We start from the raw sequence: 18,916 nt of genomic DNA, 5'->3' as shown, positions 1-18,916 counted from the left end.
CTGGGCATTTCTTTCTCATTCAGATGAGGGCAAGGAGTGAGTTCACACTGATTGTGTTGTATTTTTTGTGTGTACGTGTGGGTTTAGGGTCAGTGATGAGTTTTCTTTCTTTCTTAATGCTCAGATCATCAATGAGAGAATGGCTGAGTTCGCTCTCTTGGGATCTCAGAGGAGCATCTGTGTTGTGCTGAACTGCTGCCAGGGTATCCTCTCGACGCCCGCCCTTGCTGTCATGTACACGGCCAGGCAGGAGCTGACGGTCGACCTGCTGAGCCAGCTGTGCTGGTTGGCCTGTAGGCAGCCGGGAGCCGTGATGCCCCAGTTGTTCGAGGTTCTTCACCTGACCCTCGGCCTTTACCTCTCGATTCAGCGGCAGCAGGTCAACCCGAGACGCACCTTTGGGGAGGTGACCACACACTTGCTCCAGCCCTGCCTGGTCCTGAGACACTTACTCTCGGCAGGCACGTGGACCCAGGCTGGCCAGGGCCAGCTGCGGCCGGCACTAGGCCGGGACATTAGGAGTCAGATTGAGGCCGTGCTTCGAGGCGGAGCTTTTCAGGCCGAGCTGCTCCCTTCCTACAAAGAGGAGCTCTTGGACCAGCAGCAGGGTGACACGAAGATGGGGGCCATGAAGAATCTCCTAGCGCCCCTGGGCACCGTGATGGCCAGGCTGGTGGATCCTGGCTACTGTGAACCGTCCCTTCAGGCTGCTGTGGTGGCCAACTCCGTGGCCTTGCTGTACAAGCTCTTTGTAGATTCTTACCTCACGGAGGGGAACCGGCTGCTCTGCTTCAAGGTGCTCCCTCGGCTGTTTGGTTGCTTAAGGATTTCCCACCTGCAGGAGGAGCAGTTGCAAGCCCTGCCTGCGTCTGATTGGACCACGGAACTCCTGGCCTTGGAACAGCTGCTAAATTCAGTGGCCAGTAGTACTATCTACAACATTGCCACTGACCGGATTCGGCACGGGGAGACTCAGTTCCACTTCTACCGCCGTCTGGCCGAGATGCTGCTGAACCATCCGCAGGCCCCCGTGCCAGCCTGGTTCCGCTGCCTCAAGGTTTTGCTGTCTCTGAATCATTTGATTCTGGAGCCAGACCTGGATGACCTGTTGTCTTCAGCTTGGATCGATGCAGAAGTCACAGAGTCGCGGACCCAGAAAGCCCAGGAGGCGCTGATCCACACGCTCTTCCAGACGTTCGCCAAGCTCCGGCAGGTGCCCCGGCTGTTCAGGGAGGTGCTGGGGGTGATCTGTCGCCCCGCGGCCGAGGCGCTCAGGCTGCCCGTGCTGTCCGCAGGCCCCGCTGCTGTGCTCCGCGAGTGCCTCCCGGATCTGCCCCCGAGCCAGGTCCTGGACGCCTGGGCCCTCATGCTGGAGAGGTTCCAGTCCCTGGTCCTGCCTGATTTGCGGGGTGACATGGACATGGCCCTGAAGTCCGTGTCCCTGAGCTCGCTGCTGCACTGCGTCATGGTCCACGCGCGGAGCCTGGATGGCGACTCGCCCCTGCCCGTGGTCAGGCGCATGCGGCGCACCATGGACGAGATGTTGCGGGGCCTCGTGCGGCCCCTGCTGGACCTCCTCCGCCAGCCACGGCCCTTGGTGCCCGAGCCCTGGCGACAGAGGGTCGGTGACTCTGCGCTCCTGCTTGCCCACACCTGGGCCCAGGTGGACACTGTGCTGGGCTTGAGCTGCGGCCCGTACCACTCTGAGCCCGGGGCCCTCGCAGGCACCGCCCCGGAGCCCTCGGGCCTCCCCCTGCTGCTCCCGGGCCTGGAGGCCAAGCACTGGAAGGAGATAGAGGCATTTACGGCTCAGTCCGACTCCCTCGGCAGGTACTGCTTGGAGCAGCTCCACCTGCAGAGAATGAAAAACACCTTGCTGCAAACTGGCGTCCAGTCTGAAGAAGCCCTCCTCGCTCTGAGGCGCGACGCCGCCTACATCCTGGGCTCCGGGAGAGCGAGCCTGACCCGGGGGACGACGGCCTCCTGGGACGGCCAGGTGGGGACAGTGAGTGCGCTCACCTACCCCGTCGCCCACTGGCACTCGGTCGTGTCCCATCTCACGATTTTAACACCCTATCTTTGTCCGGACGACCTGCGGTACCTGGCCGGTGTCCTGCTGAGAACTTTGCCAACGAGCAAAGCCCAGGAGGGCTCAGCGGAGGAGGAGCCAGACATCACACTTGAAAACATATCGAAGGCCGTCCTCCACAGCCCTCTCTTCCCCGAAATGCAGTCCCTCCACTCTGCGTTCTTACTGTGCGTGACCGCGAGCTGCGCTGGCATCCTGTGTGCCGGCGCCCGGAGGGGCCCTGCTCTTCTCCGCCAGCAGCTGCCCTGGCTTTTTGAAGGGGATTACGTGGCCGTGGCTCACTGGGAAAGCAGATTTCCAAAGGTCGGATCTGAAGGCGTAGAGCCAAGAGGAGAAATCGCCCAAAGCTTACTCTCCTTGGCCAGGGGTGACTCCCCCGTTGAGCTGGAGGGGGAGCAGCTGGAGGGCGTTCTTCGGCTTTTGGAGGTTCTTTCTGCTCTGCAGCTGGACAGCCTCCTGCCCCCCTGTCACGTGCATTGTTTTCTCCTGTTGCTGACCGTGGCCGTCGCCACGCCGGGCAGCTCTTGCCCCTCCTCGCTGACCCTCAGGTGTTTGATGACGTGCTACCGGCTCCTCGGTCACCTGCAGAGAGGGAAGAGCGCCCAGTCGGCGCTCAGGGTCATGTACGTTAGCGACATCTTTGAGATCACTCTGACCTCCTTGTTCAGAGCCAGTAGGAGGTTTCTTGTGGACGTGGATGACCCCTCTTGGCTGGAATTCCTCCAGGTGGTGGGGACCTTCTTAGAACAGCCGCTGCGAATGCTGCTCCAGAGGAAGCTCAGCCCGGGGCTCAATTTCGGGAAAATCCTCGCATTCCTCTCGAGGTCCCACCTGCACCCTGAAGCAACTTCAGGCGGACGGTCGGAAGATCAGACACCTCTGGGCCAGCAGCTCCTTCTGGTGTCTTTAACCAAGCTGTGCCAAGTGCTGGGGCCTTTAGTCAAGGCGCAGAAGCAGCACGAGGCCCTGGAAGCGCCGCGCGAGCTGTTGCAGGCGGCCGTGCTGCAGGCGGGGGCCGTGCTCCAGCTCTGCGCCGCCCGCGGGGCCCGGGACCGCCGCCTCCCGCCCCCCGTCCTCTCGTCGGTCGCCTCGCTCTTGGAGGCCGATGTGGCCCTGTGCTCCGGGCACAGCGGGACAGAGGTTCCCGGAGGGACGGACCACGTGCTGCTGCCCCATGCCGCCCTCTACCAGGCTGTCTACTCTCAGATCCTGTCGGAGTTGCCGGCTCTAGTGGGAGACACCCCATCTCTCCAGGCAGCCGTGCAGTTTTTGACTCTGTTCTTTTTAGCCCCAGAACTGCACCCCCAGAAGGAGTCTGTGTTTACCTCCGTGTTTCAATCTGTGAGAAAAGTCCTTGCAGGTGAGACGTCTTCTCTTGAGCTAGTTCTGTACTGTAGAGCTTTTGGTGAGAGGTCGCTAAGCGGCAGCCAGGTGAGTTGCTGCCCCTCTCCTTTTTGGAGCAGGTCTGCATTTCCGAAGGTACCACACGATGAGCTGGGAGAAACTCTCCCTCCCCGGAGTTCGTTTCCGGCCTCTGCCTTCTCTGCACCTGTAAGCAGTTACCTTCACAGTTGCTTTCCTGCTTTTTAGACAAACAGCAGCCTTCTAGGTATATTGTTTTGCACTTTAGTTTTTCACTTATTTTGGAGATTGTTCTAGTTTATAGTTTTGAACCACTCTTCTCTGTTTTAGCCTTTTTCTGTCCTGGCCCCAGAGGTCAACATAGATAGTTTCATCTTTATTCGTAGGCCCTTCAGTATCAGATCTTCAGCGCCATCAGTGGACTTCAGAAAGATAAAATCTGCCAACTTTTCAAAACTCCAAGTGACTTACTTTATAGGGAACCTCATAAAATTCCTTGAGGGCAGGACATCGTCCCGCAGGTCTCAGAGTGGTACCGGGCGTCGTGGGGCTGTGGGTGCTGATTGGGCAGAGGCTCAGCCTGTGATGTCATTGCAGTGTTGTAGTCGGATGTCACCCTTGCCGGCCAGCTAATCAGGACTGAAAACCCAGCCGGTGTCTTCATTCTCTCCAGCAGGACAGTCACTACCTGCTGTCCCCGAGGTCAGAGGTTAGCAGGCTAGGGTCCGTCCCTAACTTGAGCTCATGAGGGTGGCACTGTTCCCAGTGGGCGCGGGTCCATTTTCTTCTTGTTTCTGGTGTGGTTGTTACTGAGGTGGAGGCTAGTTAGGGCAGTCGTCTGAGGTGGGGCTGGGGAGTCGGCCAGCCTAGCCCAGCCATCACAGCACACACACGTGTTCACTGGGCCCCTGTAGGAAGCAAGGCCGCCTGGGCCAAGGCCAGGGCTGGTGTGCTGTAGCCTGAAGGACACTCTGCTGCCCCCCTTTCTGATCTGCCCTGGTTGTGGATTGACTGAAAGGCTTCAGTCTCACGTGTTCTGTCTCACCCTGTCAGCTACTGTCCTAGGGAATGGTGTCACCTTCTTAATGGGGGCTGAAATTCAGTCTTCTGTTAACACTGGTTAGAGCATTCTAAACGACCGTCCTAAGATATGGCCCCCGGTGGTCCGAAGCTCTGACCCCCCTGCCCCTTCGTTAGACAGAATGCAGTGTCCCCCTTTATCCCTGCAACCCCCTGCAGAACGCAGTGTCCGCCTTTATCCCTGCAGTGGAGGTGGCCCCCAAGTCCTAACTGTGTGTTCTTGGACTGGTGGTACCTTTGACTTAGGGGGCAGAGCCGCGGTCGGGGGTGAGGCCAGCCACCCCACTGCTCCCCCAGACTGCAGGCCTGAGCACTGCCCCAGGGCCCAGGCCTCAGGCACCTGAGCTGCTAGACTGGGCCTAGAGAAGGGACCAGGGTGGTGGGAGGTCTGGAGCAAAGGCCAAGGGGGGAGTGGCCCAAGGCTTGGGGCTGGGAGAGGGAGGGTTAAGGTGGCCACCTGGGTCCTCAGTGGTGGTGATTCAGGTAGGTTTCAGCTCAGAAAAATGAGCATTTGTAAGAAATGCTCTCTGACAGGAGAATCAGCTGCCTCAGTTCAATTATAAGAACCCATCAGTTTAAAAACGCTTCATCTATATGTGGAACTGTGTCCTCCTCTGGAGATGAATGAGCTGTTGATTTTGACTTGTCTAATTTAGTAAACAGACATTCACACAAGCTACCTGAGTCACAGGGTGAGGAAAGACTCTGAAACGACCAGAACGGTGGACTGTGCAGGCAGGCGAGGCCTCCGCCATGGGAGGTGGGTGACGGGAGGAAAGACTCTGAAACGACCAGAACGGTGGACTGTGCAGGCAGGCGAGGCCTCCGCCATGGGAGGTGGGTGACGGGAGGGCGGGTGACGCGGCAGTGCTGACGCTCAGCTTTCCAGGGATGGGAGTCTGCGGTGCCCTTTCTTTGATTTGCCAAGCGCAGGAGTTGGTGCAGTTCTGCCCATTTCATGGATGAGGGAATTGAGGCCCAGAGAGGTCCTGCATCCAGGATCTTACAGTTTGTGGAACACTTGGACCTAGATGTTCTCTCTGAAGCCTTGGTCCCGCCCGCCCCCCGTAAGCAAAGACTGGGGGCGTAGGAGGGTCTTCTGCAGTGTGGGATAGTCTGCTGGCTGGAACGGGGCTGGAAAGTTACTCTGGAGTCAGATTGTAAAGGGCCTTGAACTCCCTAACCGTGGGCTCTCTGATGAAACCCGGGGACACCAGGTGTACTTCAGAAGGCTGTCCTGCATTAAGTGGGAACAACTGGGTGACTGCGGCGGGCAGTCCCCACAAGCTTGGGGTTCTTTCCATCTCTTCAACATCCCCGTCTGTGTAAAAGCACCACCCCAGCCCTGTGCCCTTATTGATTTTACAAAAGAATATACGCAAAGTAGAAAAAGAGTATAAAGAAAGTGCCAGTCACCTTCTCCCATGGTCCAGAGGTAAGCCCTGCTAAACGTCGCCGTCCCCCTGCTTATTCTCTCGGGCTTTTCTCTGGGCCGGGTGCAGGGCACAGGTGCCGCGGGCAGGGCACAGGTGCCGCGGGCAGGGCACAGGTGCTATGGGCAGGACACAGGTGCTGCAGGCAGGGCCCAGGTGCTACAGGCAGGGCACAGGTGCTGGGTGTGAGAGGGTGGTGTCACGCTGTGAATGTGCCCTGCAGTTTTGACCTGCACCATGACCATTTCTGCGTCCCTGAGATGCTGACCTTTAGCAGCTGTACCCCATTTCACCTGCCCCTTGTCTCTCACAGCAGTTTTGTTTTCCTCGCAGATCCTGCGATTCCGGTTCAGGTAGTTGAGGAGATTGAGCCTCATTTGGGAGCCTTGTTCACCCAAATGTTGGAGGTTGGGACGACAGAGGACTTCCGGATGGCGCTGCAGTGTGTCCTCCAGGGACTGGACGTCAGTAACATGTGGAGAGCAGATCTGCAGGTGGGTTGCTCCTTTCTCCCTTGCGCGGCAGCATGTAAGTGATATGGGCTTCAATGGGAAAAGTGACTTGCAATGCGGTGTCAGCGCTGAAACTAAACAAACGTGCAAAATCAATCCGTACTCGTATACTGACACGTAAAAAGTTACATTCACATCCATTGTGTGGGACCTCTCACATTGTACTTCTGATTTTACTTGGTTTGGTCACGTAGCCTGGGTCCCATGTGAGGCTCTTTCAGGGTGACGAGCTGCCCTTTGGTCCTTAGCCCCCCAGTCTGTTTGGTAGTTGCTAACGAAGCCCCTCACTCCCACTCGGCCTGTGTGTCTCAGAGGCTGATGTGCTCGACTTCGGTCCCCTGAACGGCCCTGAGTGCCGGAGCGGCCGGCGGCTGTCCCTGCTCGCACAGGCGGAGGAAGGCTGGGAGCTCGCTGTCTGGGCCCAGGGTGGCGGCCCAGGCCTTCTGGTTCTGAGCTTTCTCTGCCGTGTGAGTGGCTTCTTGACTGCTGGTTATAATCGGCACCCAGGGGCTGGGTTTTGCTTTGGGTGGGAGGAGAGCTGGAGAGGGCAGATTGGGGGCAGCAGGGAGGACTCACATCTCTGTGTGAGCACGAAGCCCATCTCTGCTGCCGCCCTCCTCCCTCTGGAAGTCTTCACTGTGCGTGCGCAGCCCGATGGGCTCAGCTTTGAGAAGGCCTCTGGGCTTCCCTTCAGCAAGCCAGGGGAGACAAACCATAAACTTCTACGTAAGCCCGTCAGATGGTCAGAGGAGAGTCGTGGAGAGGGTAAGGCTGAGCTGAGGTCAGAGGTGGAGAGGCTTTGGGGGGGGCTGGGGGGCATTGCTATGGAGACAGGGAGGGGCTAGTGCGTGCACAGCGCAGTGAGCGCGGGTGAGTGCGAGGAGGGGGGGCTGGGGGCGCCAGCCAGCAGACCCTCGGTGGGGAGACACACCCTGCAGCGGGGCGGGAGAGGGGAGCGCAGCTCGGGCTTAGGGGGTTGTGGTCAGGGAGCAAAGGGCAGAAGCCAGGATTTCGTGGTGTGGGCTCTGCAGCGTTAGGGGCAGGAGGAAGGGGCCGGTGGATGAAGTGGATGGTGAGAGATGCCCAGCACGGGTCACTGAGTCCCTTCCCCTCCCTTCCCATGGTCGAAAACCGTCACCTGTCATCCGGCACCTGGTCTAATTGTCGCACGTTGTCCGTGTCTCCTTTCACCCCTACGCACGTGCGGTTCTCGCGGGTGAGTTACAGCGGCCTCCTCTTCCAACGCCACCTCGACGAGACGGGCCTCTGATTAGATCGCCGTGGCCTCTTGTGTTTCACGGTCCTGGCACATTTACGTGTTCGGTTTAGTGAGACGCTGCAGAGAAGGCCCTTCCTTCGCCGCAGTCTGCTCGCCTTGTTCATTTCTTCCCGCAGGTGACGTGCAGGGCACCACCCTCAGGACTTGACCCAAGCTGGGTCTCGTCCCTGCCCCAGCGCGGGGTTCTAACGGGCTCTGCTTTGTCGCAGCACCGGTGACCAGCCTGCTTCCCGAGATGGGCATTCCGAGAGAGCCGGCTCCCCCCACTGTTGAGTGTTTTCCCTTTTCCCCTAGGCTGTTTTGTCGGCTGTGACGTTGGTCAAGTTGCTCTTGAACTGCCCATTTGGTGGCGAGAAGGCCAGTTTGTTCTGGCGTGCGTGCCCACAGGTGGTCACGGCTCTAATGGTGAGTACCTCTGGGTTGTGCGTCCCCCGGCCCCTGCCTTTCACGTGCGGACGGGGCGGCACTTCTTCGGTCACGCTCGGGTTTTATTATGCAGAGTGTGTTTGCGGGGGCCGTGTCCTGAAGACGGCTGTAAGCACACTGCTTTTCTGTCTGGGTGTCCAGGCAGCACCTCTGTCTGGCTGCACACGTAGTGTCATCAGTAGGTGTGATGTGAAGGCCCTTGGGCGTCAGGAAGCATCCGTGGTCCGTAATGGAAGGAACATGGTGCCCACAGGAGGCTTCCATTTACATTAGGTGACAGGGGAAGGAGTCCTGGGCCTCTCTGTGTCCACACAGAGTTCTGTGGTCAGTTTAGTGCATTCATTCATGTGTAGGAATATGTGTGTTTAAGTGACGATTCAGTGAGAAAAAAAATGGCTCTAGACTAGGATAGTAACGTTGCAGATAGACGATTGTTAATCCTATGCAGACGTTAAATTTTGGCACGTGTGAACATGCACAGTAGTCACATGACTTTTTGTTTCATTAGAACAAAAGCCTGGTTCCGACTGGGACTGTCTGTGTTCCTGCCCTCAAAAGAGCCTGGGGTCAGTATTCCCAGACTTGGGTTCGGAAAAGCAGTGCCTATTTGACCCTCGTTATCAACCCTGATTATAGCTTGTGCTATGTGAGAGCATTGCCCTGGGTTAGCATATTCTCAGGGCAAAAGGGTCTAGAGAATAGACATTGCTTTCTTCTCTGATCTTTTGTTTTGTTACTTTGTTGTTTCCCTGGGAATCTGCATTAGTGGACGAAGCCCATTTGTACTTAGGTGTGTGTAGGGGGACCATCAGGAGGAAGAGGGCGGGGAGAGGGGGGAATAGGACCCAGGGCAGTGCCTGGTCAGTGTTGGCCGAGCGCATAGTAGGGCCACGTGGATATAAACAGCAGGCTGGGCGTTTAGGTCACTCTAAAGGGGATAGCACAGCGTCAGCACAGCCAGGGTACCCAGAGAAGGTGATCACTGTGAGAGGCCCCAGGCGGCCTCAGCTGGGGTGCTGTTTACAGCTGGCCATGTGAGGAGGGCTGTCACAGGTGGGCTCGCCCAGGGTACCCAGGTAAGACTTTGGGCCACCCCTCAGCTTCAGTCTCTTCTCTTTATTCTTTAGAGCAATAATTGAATGTCTTGAACTAGAGCTGTTCTTTATGAAATGTAACCAATGGAGTTTAATTATAGACATTTTAGAACTAAGGATCTTTTTGGGAGAATATTGTTATGTGTGTGATGTGAAGTTTTTTTATTCTGAGAAAGTAGGTGAATCAACTCTTCTATGAGAAATTACTTCTCTTCATGGTAGGCACATCCGTCAGAGGGTGTGGACCAATACGGTCAAGTCTCTAGTAGGTGCCCCCCCAGGGGGTTGAACGCTGGTCTCCTTGTCTCTTTGAACTGCCCAGTGACCACTCAGGTCATTTTGGAGTCTGGACATTCTTCCCTCTGTCATTTTGGGTTTGGGGCTGTTTCTCCGGAGAATCGCCTTCATCTTCTGTCCCTTGTTCCTCACCCTGTAGCTGCAGACCCGAGAGGCTTGTCGGGAACAGCCCATGGCGCTGGCACTGGTCGGGCCCATCTTGGACGTCCTGGCTGCGCTGCTGAGGCAGGGGGAGGAGACCATCAGCAACCCGCACCACGTTGGCCTGGCCTTCGGTGTCCTGCTGGCCGTGCCCTTGGACGCCCTGAGGCCTCCCGAGTATGAGCGCATCTTCCTGCGGGTCCACAACGTGCTCTTCTCAATCCTGCAGTGTCACCCGAAGGTGAAGAGGGCAGGGCGCCCGCTGGGCAGGGAAACGCATCCTTCAGAAGAGCAGTGGCGTGGGAAAAACAATGATTTGCAAAACAAACTTTTGGCTTCGAGTAATTTCTAGGGCCCAGGTGATTTCTCAAGCACAGAAATGTGTGACCTTCACATCAGGCTGTGTTGGATCTGACACTTTGAACATACCTGTGTACTAGGTGTTTCTGGAAGCCCATTAGAAATTATTCTGTTTTTGCAGATCATATATTTAAGTGTCGCTCACTGGCTTAGATCTCTTCTCGGGTTTATAATTCAGTTGGGTATAGGGAGTGAACCATCCTGAGTTCTTGTTTTACAGTGTGCTGCTTTTTAAATAAAATAAGACTAGGAGCAAATGCCCTGTAGAAAAGATTCCAGTTTAGCCACCATTTATTGAACGTTTGCTGTGTGTCTCCTTTCACCCCTACAGCAAGTCTGTGTAGTCGGTGGCAATCCCATTTCATTGGTAGAGAAACTGATGCTCAGAGCTGCTGAATGATTTGACCAATGTCACCCAGCTGAGTCTGAATTTTAGCTACAAGACTGGATTTCCTTGGCGGGTGTTCATTTGTGCCTCTGCTATACGTGTGAAGCGTGGGAACTTAACAAATAGGACAGATACACATATACATAGGCACGTTCAAATATTTTTAAGTGTTTTAATGTTCTAAGGTTGGAGACCTGCCAGCAGTGCAGTTTTTAAAAAATTTATTCTCTGGTAAACTAAGCATTCCATCCAATGTCCTCCCCACTTAAGAATCGCCTTCGGTCCTGTCTATCTTGTGAGGCTCTTTGTTGTCAGGTCTCTGCTGATTCTTAGATTTTTGTGTGACCGTAGAATGCAAATGCAATACCAATCAATTATAAACTGACACCGCAGATCTTGCAAAAGATTCAGGATTTCATGCAGTTGATGAAAGTGACGTTGGAAGACTGTATGCATCTCCTGCAAAACCAGTGAGGAATGACCATTGAGCAGAATTAGACCATTTAATGAAAGGAGAGAATTGACAAGGATAATGACATGGTATTGCAGTAAAGAAGGATGTGACTTAACGACGGCAGCTCACACTCATTGCCCGCGGGGCAGACTTGGGGGAACGGGGCCCACCCGTTGGGCCGTGTGGGCGGTGGATGGGGGTCGATACGGGCCCCCGGCTGGAATCGGCTTGGGTAAATGTGAAGGGAGCAGCACAGAGTGAGGCCAGCCAGGGTCCCCGGCAGGGCGATCCGCAGCTGGTGCCATTCTGAGCTCTTGACATGTTTTAACTTATTTAACCCTCACGACAACCTGTTATTATCTTCACTTTGCAAATGAGGAAACAGGCACAGAAAGGTTCAGTGTTCTGTCTGGGATTGCATACTAAGCCAGGGTATGAACTCAGATGGTCTGGCCCTGGATTTGTGTGCATTTATTCACTGTGATAGCAGAGGAGGAAGACGGGGCCTCTGGAAATGTGATGACGCCCTGGAATACTTTGGCAAAAATGACCTCTTTCTGAACATGTTGCTGAAGCTGATAACTTGACATAAAGAATGTGGTGTTATGCTCTCCAGACTTTGCTTGGATAAACTGTACCAAAGGAAAGAGTCCCAACACTTGATTCACTCCTTGTTCACCCTGAGCCTTAGAGCAGTGCCGCCCAGTAGAACTTCTCCCGGGCCGGGCGTGTTCCGTATCTGCACAACCCAGCACAGGAACCGTTGGCCACACGTGTCTTGACTACGTAAAATGTGGAATTGTATGACTAGGAACTGAATTTTAACTTTAATTAATTAACATTTCAGTGGCCACATGTGGCTCGTGGCTGCCTTATTGGACAGTGCATTGCTTTGATCATGATCTCAGGACGGTTGAGTATAAAAGAAGCCTGTTTTATAACTTTCGTATCATTTTTCAAGATCAAGTCCCAGCCAGACCTTTTCATTGCTGAAAAATGAGAAGTTTTGTTTCTCATTTTAAATGGATTTGCTTTATGTAATCTTTTTCTCTAGTGGCAATTACACTTGAATACACTGGCTACTGTACGTTTTGTTATTTATTTCTACCCATTTCCAGAATGCACCACTAACAGAGTAAAAGACAGATTCAGCAAATTCTAAACTAGGATTGCTTCATTAGATTCCTAAAGTTATGCAGCATGGAAGCCCCACCCCGAACCATGAAAACGGATGTAAAAGAGTTAAGTAAGTAGGGTGAGCGTTTCCCTAGAAAATCCCGGCAAAAAGGAGTTGCCACACTGTTTTGAGCGTCCTGATAGATAAGGTTAAGAAGGAAATAAATATGAACTCCTTTAAAGTAGATCTTGAAATAAACAGTTGCCTACATATTTTCATATTCTTTTGTCTGTCATTGCAGGTAATGCTGAAAGCCATCCCTTCTTTCTTGAACTGTTTTCATAGATTGGTGTGTTCAGTTATACGCGAAGGGCGGCAGAAAGACAAAGGTAATTCAGAGTAACAGTATCAGATACAGATTTCAAATGTGTTTATTTTACAGGTGTCTCTGGCCACATATGTTACGGAAGATAAAACCACACAGTTGAGTTTACGTAAGAGAAATATTCAGATCATCAAATGAACACGTAAAACAATTTAAAAAATTTCAGACTGTGACATTTTTTTAACTATATCCACAGCAGTGAATGCATTTGACATCCCCTAATTGAAATAGTTCTTTTCTGGAGAAAAAAAGTATCTAGACTCAGGAAATATTTACTGTCATTTACTGGGGATGTAAAAGCGTCTACAATTCCATTCTTGCCCTCACAGAGCTCACAGTTTAATGGGGAGATTAAGGAGGAACGGGCAGTGGTAGAGCCAGCTCTCTGGTCATCTTATAAGGGGGCGGAGTTCCTGCAGCTTTTCCTGCTGCAGCTCAGCAAGGTTGTGTTTGTTTACCAATGAAGCAAGCTTCCATATGACAATCACATAAATTATGGGTACAGCTTGTTTTCCAGCCTTGAGGTTTGTTGATTCTTGCTAAATTTCTAATTCGGGGGAGAGTCTCAGTATTTAGAAATTTGCATATTATACTGTGCATTCCAAAAGTCAAGTTCATTGACGCCTAACATGTGTAACAAACTGCATCTGTTTAAAGTATATACGTTAATGAATTTTGATGGGTAAATTCGCGCGGGGAAGCACCACCAACAGTCAAAACACAGGGCATTTGCATCATCCCCGAAAGAGCCCTCTTGGGGTCCAGCCCCAGCCCCAGGGAGCCACTGATGTGTTTTTTGTCACTGTAGGCTTGTTTGCATTTTCTAGAATTTTATAAAAACGGTGTATTACTATGCTGAGTGAAAACCGGGGAGGTTGCTCTGCTGAGTTGGGGTCCCCCCCTGCTGCTGTGACGGCCTGGCTGGCGGGGGCCGGGGCGCATGTAACCTGGGCCGCGGGGACATTTCAGGCTGTTAGAACCCCTGGGAGGAGTGTGTGATCCTGGCATTTTAGGGTGGGAAGAACTAGGGGTCAGAAATAAACCTGGGAAGCCAGCAAGAGGTCTAGTAATGATAGTTGAGTCTCACGTTTGTCTATAAAGGAGAAATCCTAGATGATTTCTGAAACTTAACGAGGCAAAGACATAATTAGGCCATCTTATCTTTAGAATCATATTTTCCTTTCTAAATACAATAGCAATCGTAGATTTCACCCTAAAATCTTAGTTATTCTAGTCCGACCCTTAAAAAAACCCATGGACTGTTGAGGATTGTAAGTTCCCTTACTTTTGTAATATAGATCAATATTTGGACACATCCTGTCTCCCTAATTCTGTCTTCAAATTGAGCCAAGGAAAGAGTCTGGAAAAAAAACACAAAAACGGAAGGTTTGAATAATTGGGGCTATGTTGAAAGTGTGAAATAGGAAGAGTTAAAACGCACGGCTTCTGAGCTAATCAGTTTGGAAACTCTGCTTCTGCAGGAGGCGCAGAGGACCTGCCAGTGGTGCTGGAGTGCGCCCGCCTCGTGGAAAGGATGTACAGCCACGTGGCACTGCGGGCCGAGGAGTTCAGGGTGTTTTCCCCCTTCATGGTGGCCCAGTATGTGATGGAGGCGCAGAAGGTAAGCCGAGCCACCAGCCTCCCCACGCGCTTCCGCCTCGGTCCTCGGTCGCGGGGTCCCCCAGCTGTGCGGCCAGCGACCCGTGGGGCCTGGCGGTCCTGTGTGGTGGCGGCTGTCCCGCGTGTACGGCAGCCCCTGAGGGTCCCCGTGCGGGCTGCACGAAGACGCAGGGCACTGGCGGTGCCTGGGTCGCGGGGGGTCTCAGCCACCGGTAGGTCTCTTCTTGCTCTGGTACAAACCCTGGGGCTGTTTTGCTCAGTCTCTGGGGTCATGAGGGAGGTGAAATGTTACCCAGGTCCAAGAGCAGGAGGCAGAAAGAGTGGTCCTGGGGTCCCCCAGCAGCAGGGGCTCATGGGGCGGCTCTCCGACGCTCAGGTAGATGGCCTGGGGGAGATCCCAGTAGACTTGTTCAACTGGATTAAGCGCTCTGGTCCCAATTAATCTGACTTATGGCCTTAGTATTCTGGATAATTCATTCATTCTTCAACAGTGATTTCACTTTGGAGTGTCAGTGTGCTATTTTCACAGTTCCGCAAGACCCCGCGTGACCTGTGTAGTAAGTTCGTTGCAAGACTTCATGTCTTACTTGTTTAAATGGAATGTCAGAGGCTTAAAGTAGTGTGTTCAGGTGTCTTATCTGCCTCCTTGTGCAGGTATAGATATACAGTTACATCGTTTATCTTGCTCTCAGTAGAATACCCCCCTTTGTAAATCTCGTAAGAATGGTGGTGAGCCACTGGTTAAATATGTTCCATTAGAGGTGCCGGCGTTTCTCAAGGGAGGGTCGTCTGAATGGGCTTCCTTAGAAAGCCTGGTGTGGCCTCAGCTTCCATCCTGGCCCCGCTTCAGGGTGTTTCCACAGCCCCGGCCCCAATCCCTCAGCCAGTGGAGATGTCTGTCATTTGGGCGGACGGTTGGCCGGGTCGGTGGGCGGGTGTGTGGGAGCTGGGACCGCATACAAGGGCCCCTGCAGGTCGTCCTTTGAATGAGATATGGGCTTGGGGTTTGGTTTCCTTGCAATTATTTAACATTTTTATAGAATCTTGTTGTTTCCCAAGCAGTCAAGTCATTAATGTGTGAGCTTTTGCTGGAACACGAGCTGGCATGATTTTTTTGTTTCACTGAAGAACAAAATGAGACACAGCAATATCACTTACCCAAGGGCCAAGAGCGGAGGCTGTGATTTGAACCCTGAAGTCACTGATTATTATTCTGAGATTTACTTTATGAAGAGTCTCTGGTTTGCCAGCCTCATTATTCGTGTCTAATTTACGCTTATCTGCTATTTTTTAAATTTTAATCTTGAAGGCCAAAGGCATTGGGAATTATCTGAGGCTGTTGCGTCCCAGAATCCACTGGCAGGACAGTCTGCGTTTTAACTCTTATTTGTTTTTAAAATTGGGAATGAAGAAAGTATTCCATATGTATTAGAGGCTTCTACTGAGAAAGCCATAAATCTTTCTAGACCAGGAAGACGTGTTGAAGTTTAATTACAGGCTAGATGGCAAGTGTTTCAGCAGCGGGCGGCATAGGTGAAGGTCTTTCGGTGGTTGGGGCCGATGACGGTGAGACGGCCTCGGGCAGGAGGGGCAGCTGCTCCTACAGACCTTGTTCCTTCCATGCAGAGATGTGTCATCCTGGAGACGTGTCAGGGAAGTTACGGTCACTTTTATCTTCTCTTTTACCCGTAGGTCAGATTTACAACTGTCCCTCTATATCAATAGCTTAGAGTAAATAGTTTGCACTACTCCCCTGGCCTAAGGTCCTTTTAGGTTAACTTAGAGATGTTTCCATTCGTTGGCCAATGACCGTAACGTTGTAGAAATTAACTTTTTTCCCGTTTTCCAAATAAGCTGTCTAACGTAAAGATGCGAAGGGGCTGTGCTGTCCTGATACTACCGGCCTTGCTGTCCCATTCCCCACTCCCTGTGCTCCGGGCTGTACTTCACAAGGAGACACACCAGCTGAAGGGCTGTGACATCTGGACTCAGATGCCCCGTTCAGATCTCAGTGCTGCCACTGGGGAAATTACTGCGCCTCTTTTTGCCTTTAGAAGCGGGATTATTTGTTTAGTGAGTGGTGATTCAGTGAATGAATGAGCAAGCCCTCACCCAGCTAGTGAGGTGAAGGACTTCTTCTGTTTTCAGTTTGTCTGTTTTATTTTTTCTTTCCCTCCCTAATACCTTAGTATGGAATCACAGACAAGCCATTCCTCCTGTGGTCCTTGAATGTTCTTATCATCTATAAAACAGTCAAATTTAATTAAGGTGATCACCTGTCAAATGTTTTTTGAGCTATTGTGTGAAAATAACCATATCTGTGAAGAACAGCATCCTCTTAGGGGCAGAAACAAAGCGCCTCTTTAGGACTCTGTCTCCTGGAGGTTGCCTTGGTGAATCATGCTTCTTCTAGTTAATAAAATGTATCCTCTCTAGAAGCTGCATGTCTGCAGAGAGGCATGAACTCCTAGGTCATCAGGACACTAATGAAGAACTGGCCACTTCCCAGGCCTGTCAGCCGGAACCTTGCTGCTGCTTTCTGGCTGCAGCTGCTGCAGTGGGCAGACGCTGCCCTGCCCAGGTCCGGCTGAAGCCTGGGCGGCTCTGGCAGGGTGAGTAGTGCCTGCTGTCCTGGCCTCTTTGTCCACACACCAGCCTGAATCTCTGATCCGCAAAGTTCGTGCCAGTAGCCGACGTAGCCACGCCAGAGCTGGGCTGCCGCTCCTCCAGCTGTGGCCCAGATTTGGGTTAACCCAGATTTTTAGGAAGGCTTGCATCTTTGGACACAGGGACCGATTAAACCATTCTGGGGCACTTAGGGATTTAGGGCCCATTGTGTTATTGTTGAAAGAAGTAAAAATATCTATGAAGTGGTAATTATAAGTCACGTCTGACACTGAGCCACGTGACGGGATCTATCAGGGATCCGACTGGAGAGCGTCAGAGCCACTGCCTACCTGCCCTGCTCTGGGGGGAGGTGGCGACATTGCCGCCCTCATCCCACAGTTAGTAGAGCTTCCAACGTGATTGGCCACGAGGAAGAATATGACACAGTGTTCAGATGGATCTTACCATAAGATTTTTTATTCCATAAATTTATTTATTTATTTATTTAGGCAGCGTTGGGTCTTCGTTGCTGCACGTGGGCTTTCTCTAGTTGCGGCGAGCGGGGGCTACTCTTCGTTGCAGTGCGCGGGCTTCTCATTGCGGTGGCTTCTCTTGTTATGGAGCACAGGCCCTAGGCATGCGGGCTTCAGTAGTTGTGGCATGTGGGCTCAGTAGTTGTGGCACGTGGGCTCAGTAGTTGTGGCACGTGGGCTCAGTAGTTGTGGCTCACAGGCTCTAGAGTACAGGCTCAGTAGTTGTGGCGCACGGGCTTAGTTGCTCCGCAGCATGTGGAATCTTCCTGGACCAGGGCTTGAACTTGTATCCCCTGCATTGGCAGGCGGGTTCTAAACCACTGTGCCACCAGGGAAGTCCTACCATAAGATTTTTTAAATCTAAAGATTCGAGTTTTTAAATGCCCCTGGTAAGTGCGGAGGCATCATTCACTGAATAGCAAAGCTACCCCTGTGATTTCGTGATGTTTTACTACATCTCAGGTTTTTGTTTGCTTGAGTTGGCCTCTGTTTCCCCCAAATATAAACTTAAAAGTGTATGAATAGTCAGTTGTTTAACTTACATGCAAAATGGCATTTTAAAAGGAACATCTTCTCTCAAGTTGGTGGCAGAAGCTGGAATCCCTCGTCAGAGCCTCAAGGGTCTGGCACCTGCCTGTTTGCGCTCACAGAGAAGTGTGTCCCCCCTCCCAGGTCACCTTGTATCCGGCGGTGAAAGGCCTCCTGCAGGAGGGCATCTACCTCATCCTGGACCTGTGCATCGAGCCCGACATCCAGTTCCTGCGGGCCTCGCTGCAGCCGGGGGTGCGAGACGTCTTTAAGGAGCTGCACAGTGATTACGTGAAGTACCACAAGGCAAAGCACGAGGGAGAGAGAAGATACGCCGTCTAAGCTGCACACGGACGTGCAGCCGTGGCCCCCGGGTCCAAGAGAGCTGGAGGATGCAGGACTCAGATGCTTGAATTCGCGGCATTGAATCACGTGGAAAATCCTTTGGAGTTTATATGATATGTATTGCATTTTACAGTTATTTTTTCACACTATTTCTTAACTTTTTTTTATGCAGTATTGCAATAGAATCCTGAAAATAGATCCTGAATTCAATAAAATTTGCCAGATCTCCCCTGTGGCCATTCCAAATGTGGTTCTTGTCTCGGTCCAGTGGTTTGGGGTCCCCTCTCCCCACTAGGAACTATGTAGAACTTGTTTTTTTCACTTCAGGTACATGGGTGTGTAATGAAGCCCAGTTTAAATATCTTTGCCTTTTACGTTCTTCAAGAAGCATGGGACGTATTCTGAAACACCGCTTTTCTGCCCTCCCTCTGAGCGCATCTTCCGATGGAGCTGGGCAAGTCAGAACATGGGGACTCGGTGTCGGCTGGGTGGCCGCTCCGGGTGGGGTTGGTGGCCCCTGTCCTGCGGGTGGATGCTCGGCGGGAAGGTGCTGGGCCTGGGGCTCCGTGTCCTGCCTGCTCTTCCTTCCTGCTTCCACTCTCGGGAGTTTAGTTTGGAATTTTATTTTCCTCTTTTTTAAAATTTCATTTAATATTAAGAAATACTCTTGTTTTTTTTGGTCTCGCCTAAGCAATATATTTCATTGTAGCAACTTCAGAAAATAAAAGGGAAAAAACTTAAAACTACCCCCAGTCTCAGCTGTCCAGACAGCCGCCCGTCATCTGGGAGGGCCTTGTTTCTGTGCCTTTGCATAGGTATATGTAGATGTGTATTTAAATAAATGTATATATAGTTGCCAAATTGGA

The 18,916-nt window shown here is 52.4% G+C and overlaps 1 protein-coding gene across 16 annotated transcripts in view; it reads left to right on the top strand.

Moving 5' to 3' along the window:
• The window catches only part of URB2 (URB2 ribosome biogenesis homolog), a 23,919-nt gene extending 5,003 nt beyond the window's left edge, over window positions 1–18,916 (top strand). For 4 of the 16 annotated variants that reach the window (XM_082407056.1, XM_082407058.1, XM_082407059.1 and 1 more), the window contains 7 exons: window positions 125–3,449; window positions 6,298–6,458; window positions 8,050–8,160; window positions 9,712–9,954; window positions 12,334–12,421; window positions 13,899–14,038; window positions 17,850–18,916. In XM_082407056.1, the coding sequence (XP_082263182.1) occupies window positions 125–3,449; window positions 6,298–6,458; window positions 8,050–8,160; window positions 9,712–9,954; window positions 12,334–12,421; window positions 13,899–14,038; window positions 17,850–18,047 (4,266 nt within the window). In that variant the 3' untranslated portion in view covers window positions 18,048–18,916. Of the gene's footprint in view, window positions 1–124; window positions 3,450–6,297; window positions 6,459–8,049; window positions 8,161–9,711; window positions 9,955–12,333; window positions 12,422–13,898; window positions 14,039–15,503; window positions 16,650–17,849 lie in introns of all 16 variants that reach the window. The other 12 variants (XR_014248904.1, XR_014248909.1, XR_014248911.1 and 9 more) reach the window with 12 other exon arrangements.

This window comes from Balaenoptera borealis, assembly GCF_965194805.1.
Source record: "Balaenoptera borealis genome assembly, chromosome: 10".
NCBI lineage: Eukaryota > Metazoa > Chordata > Mammalia > Artiodactyla > Balaenopteridae > Balaenoptera > Balaenoptera borealis.
Note: the sequence above shows the minus strand (reverse complement) of the source record. Positions and strands in the feature narration are given on the sequence as shown.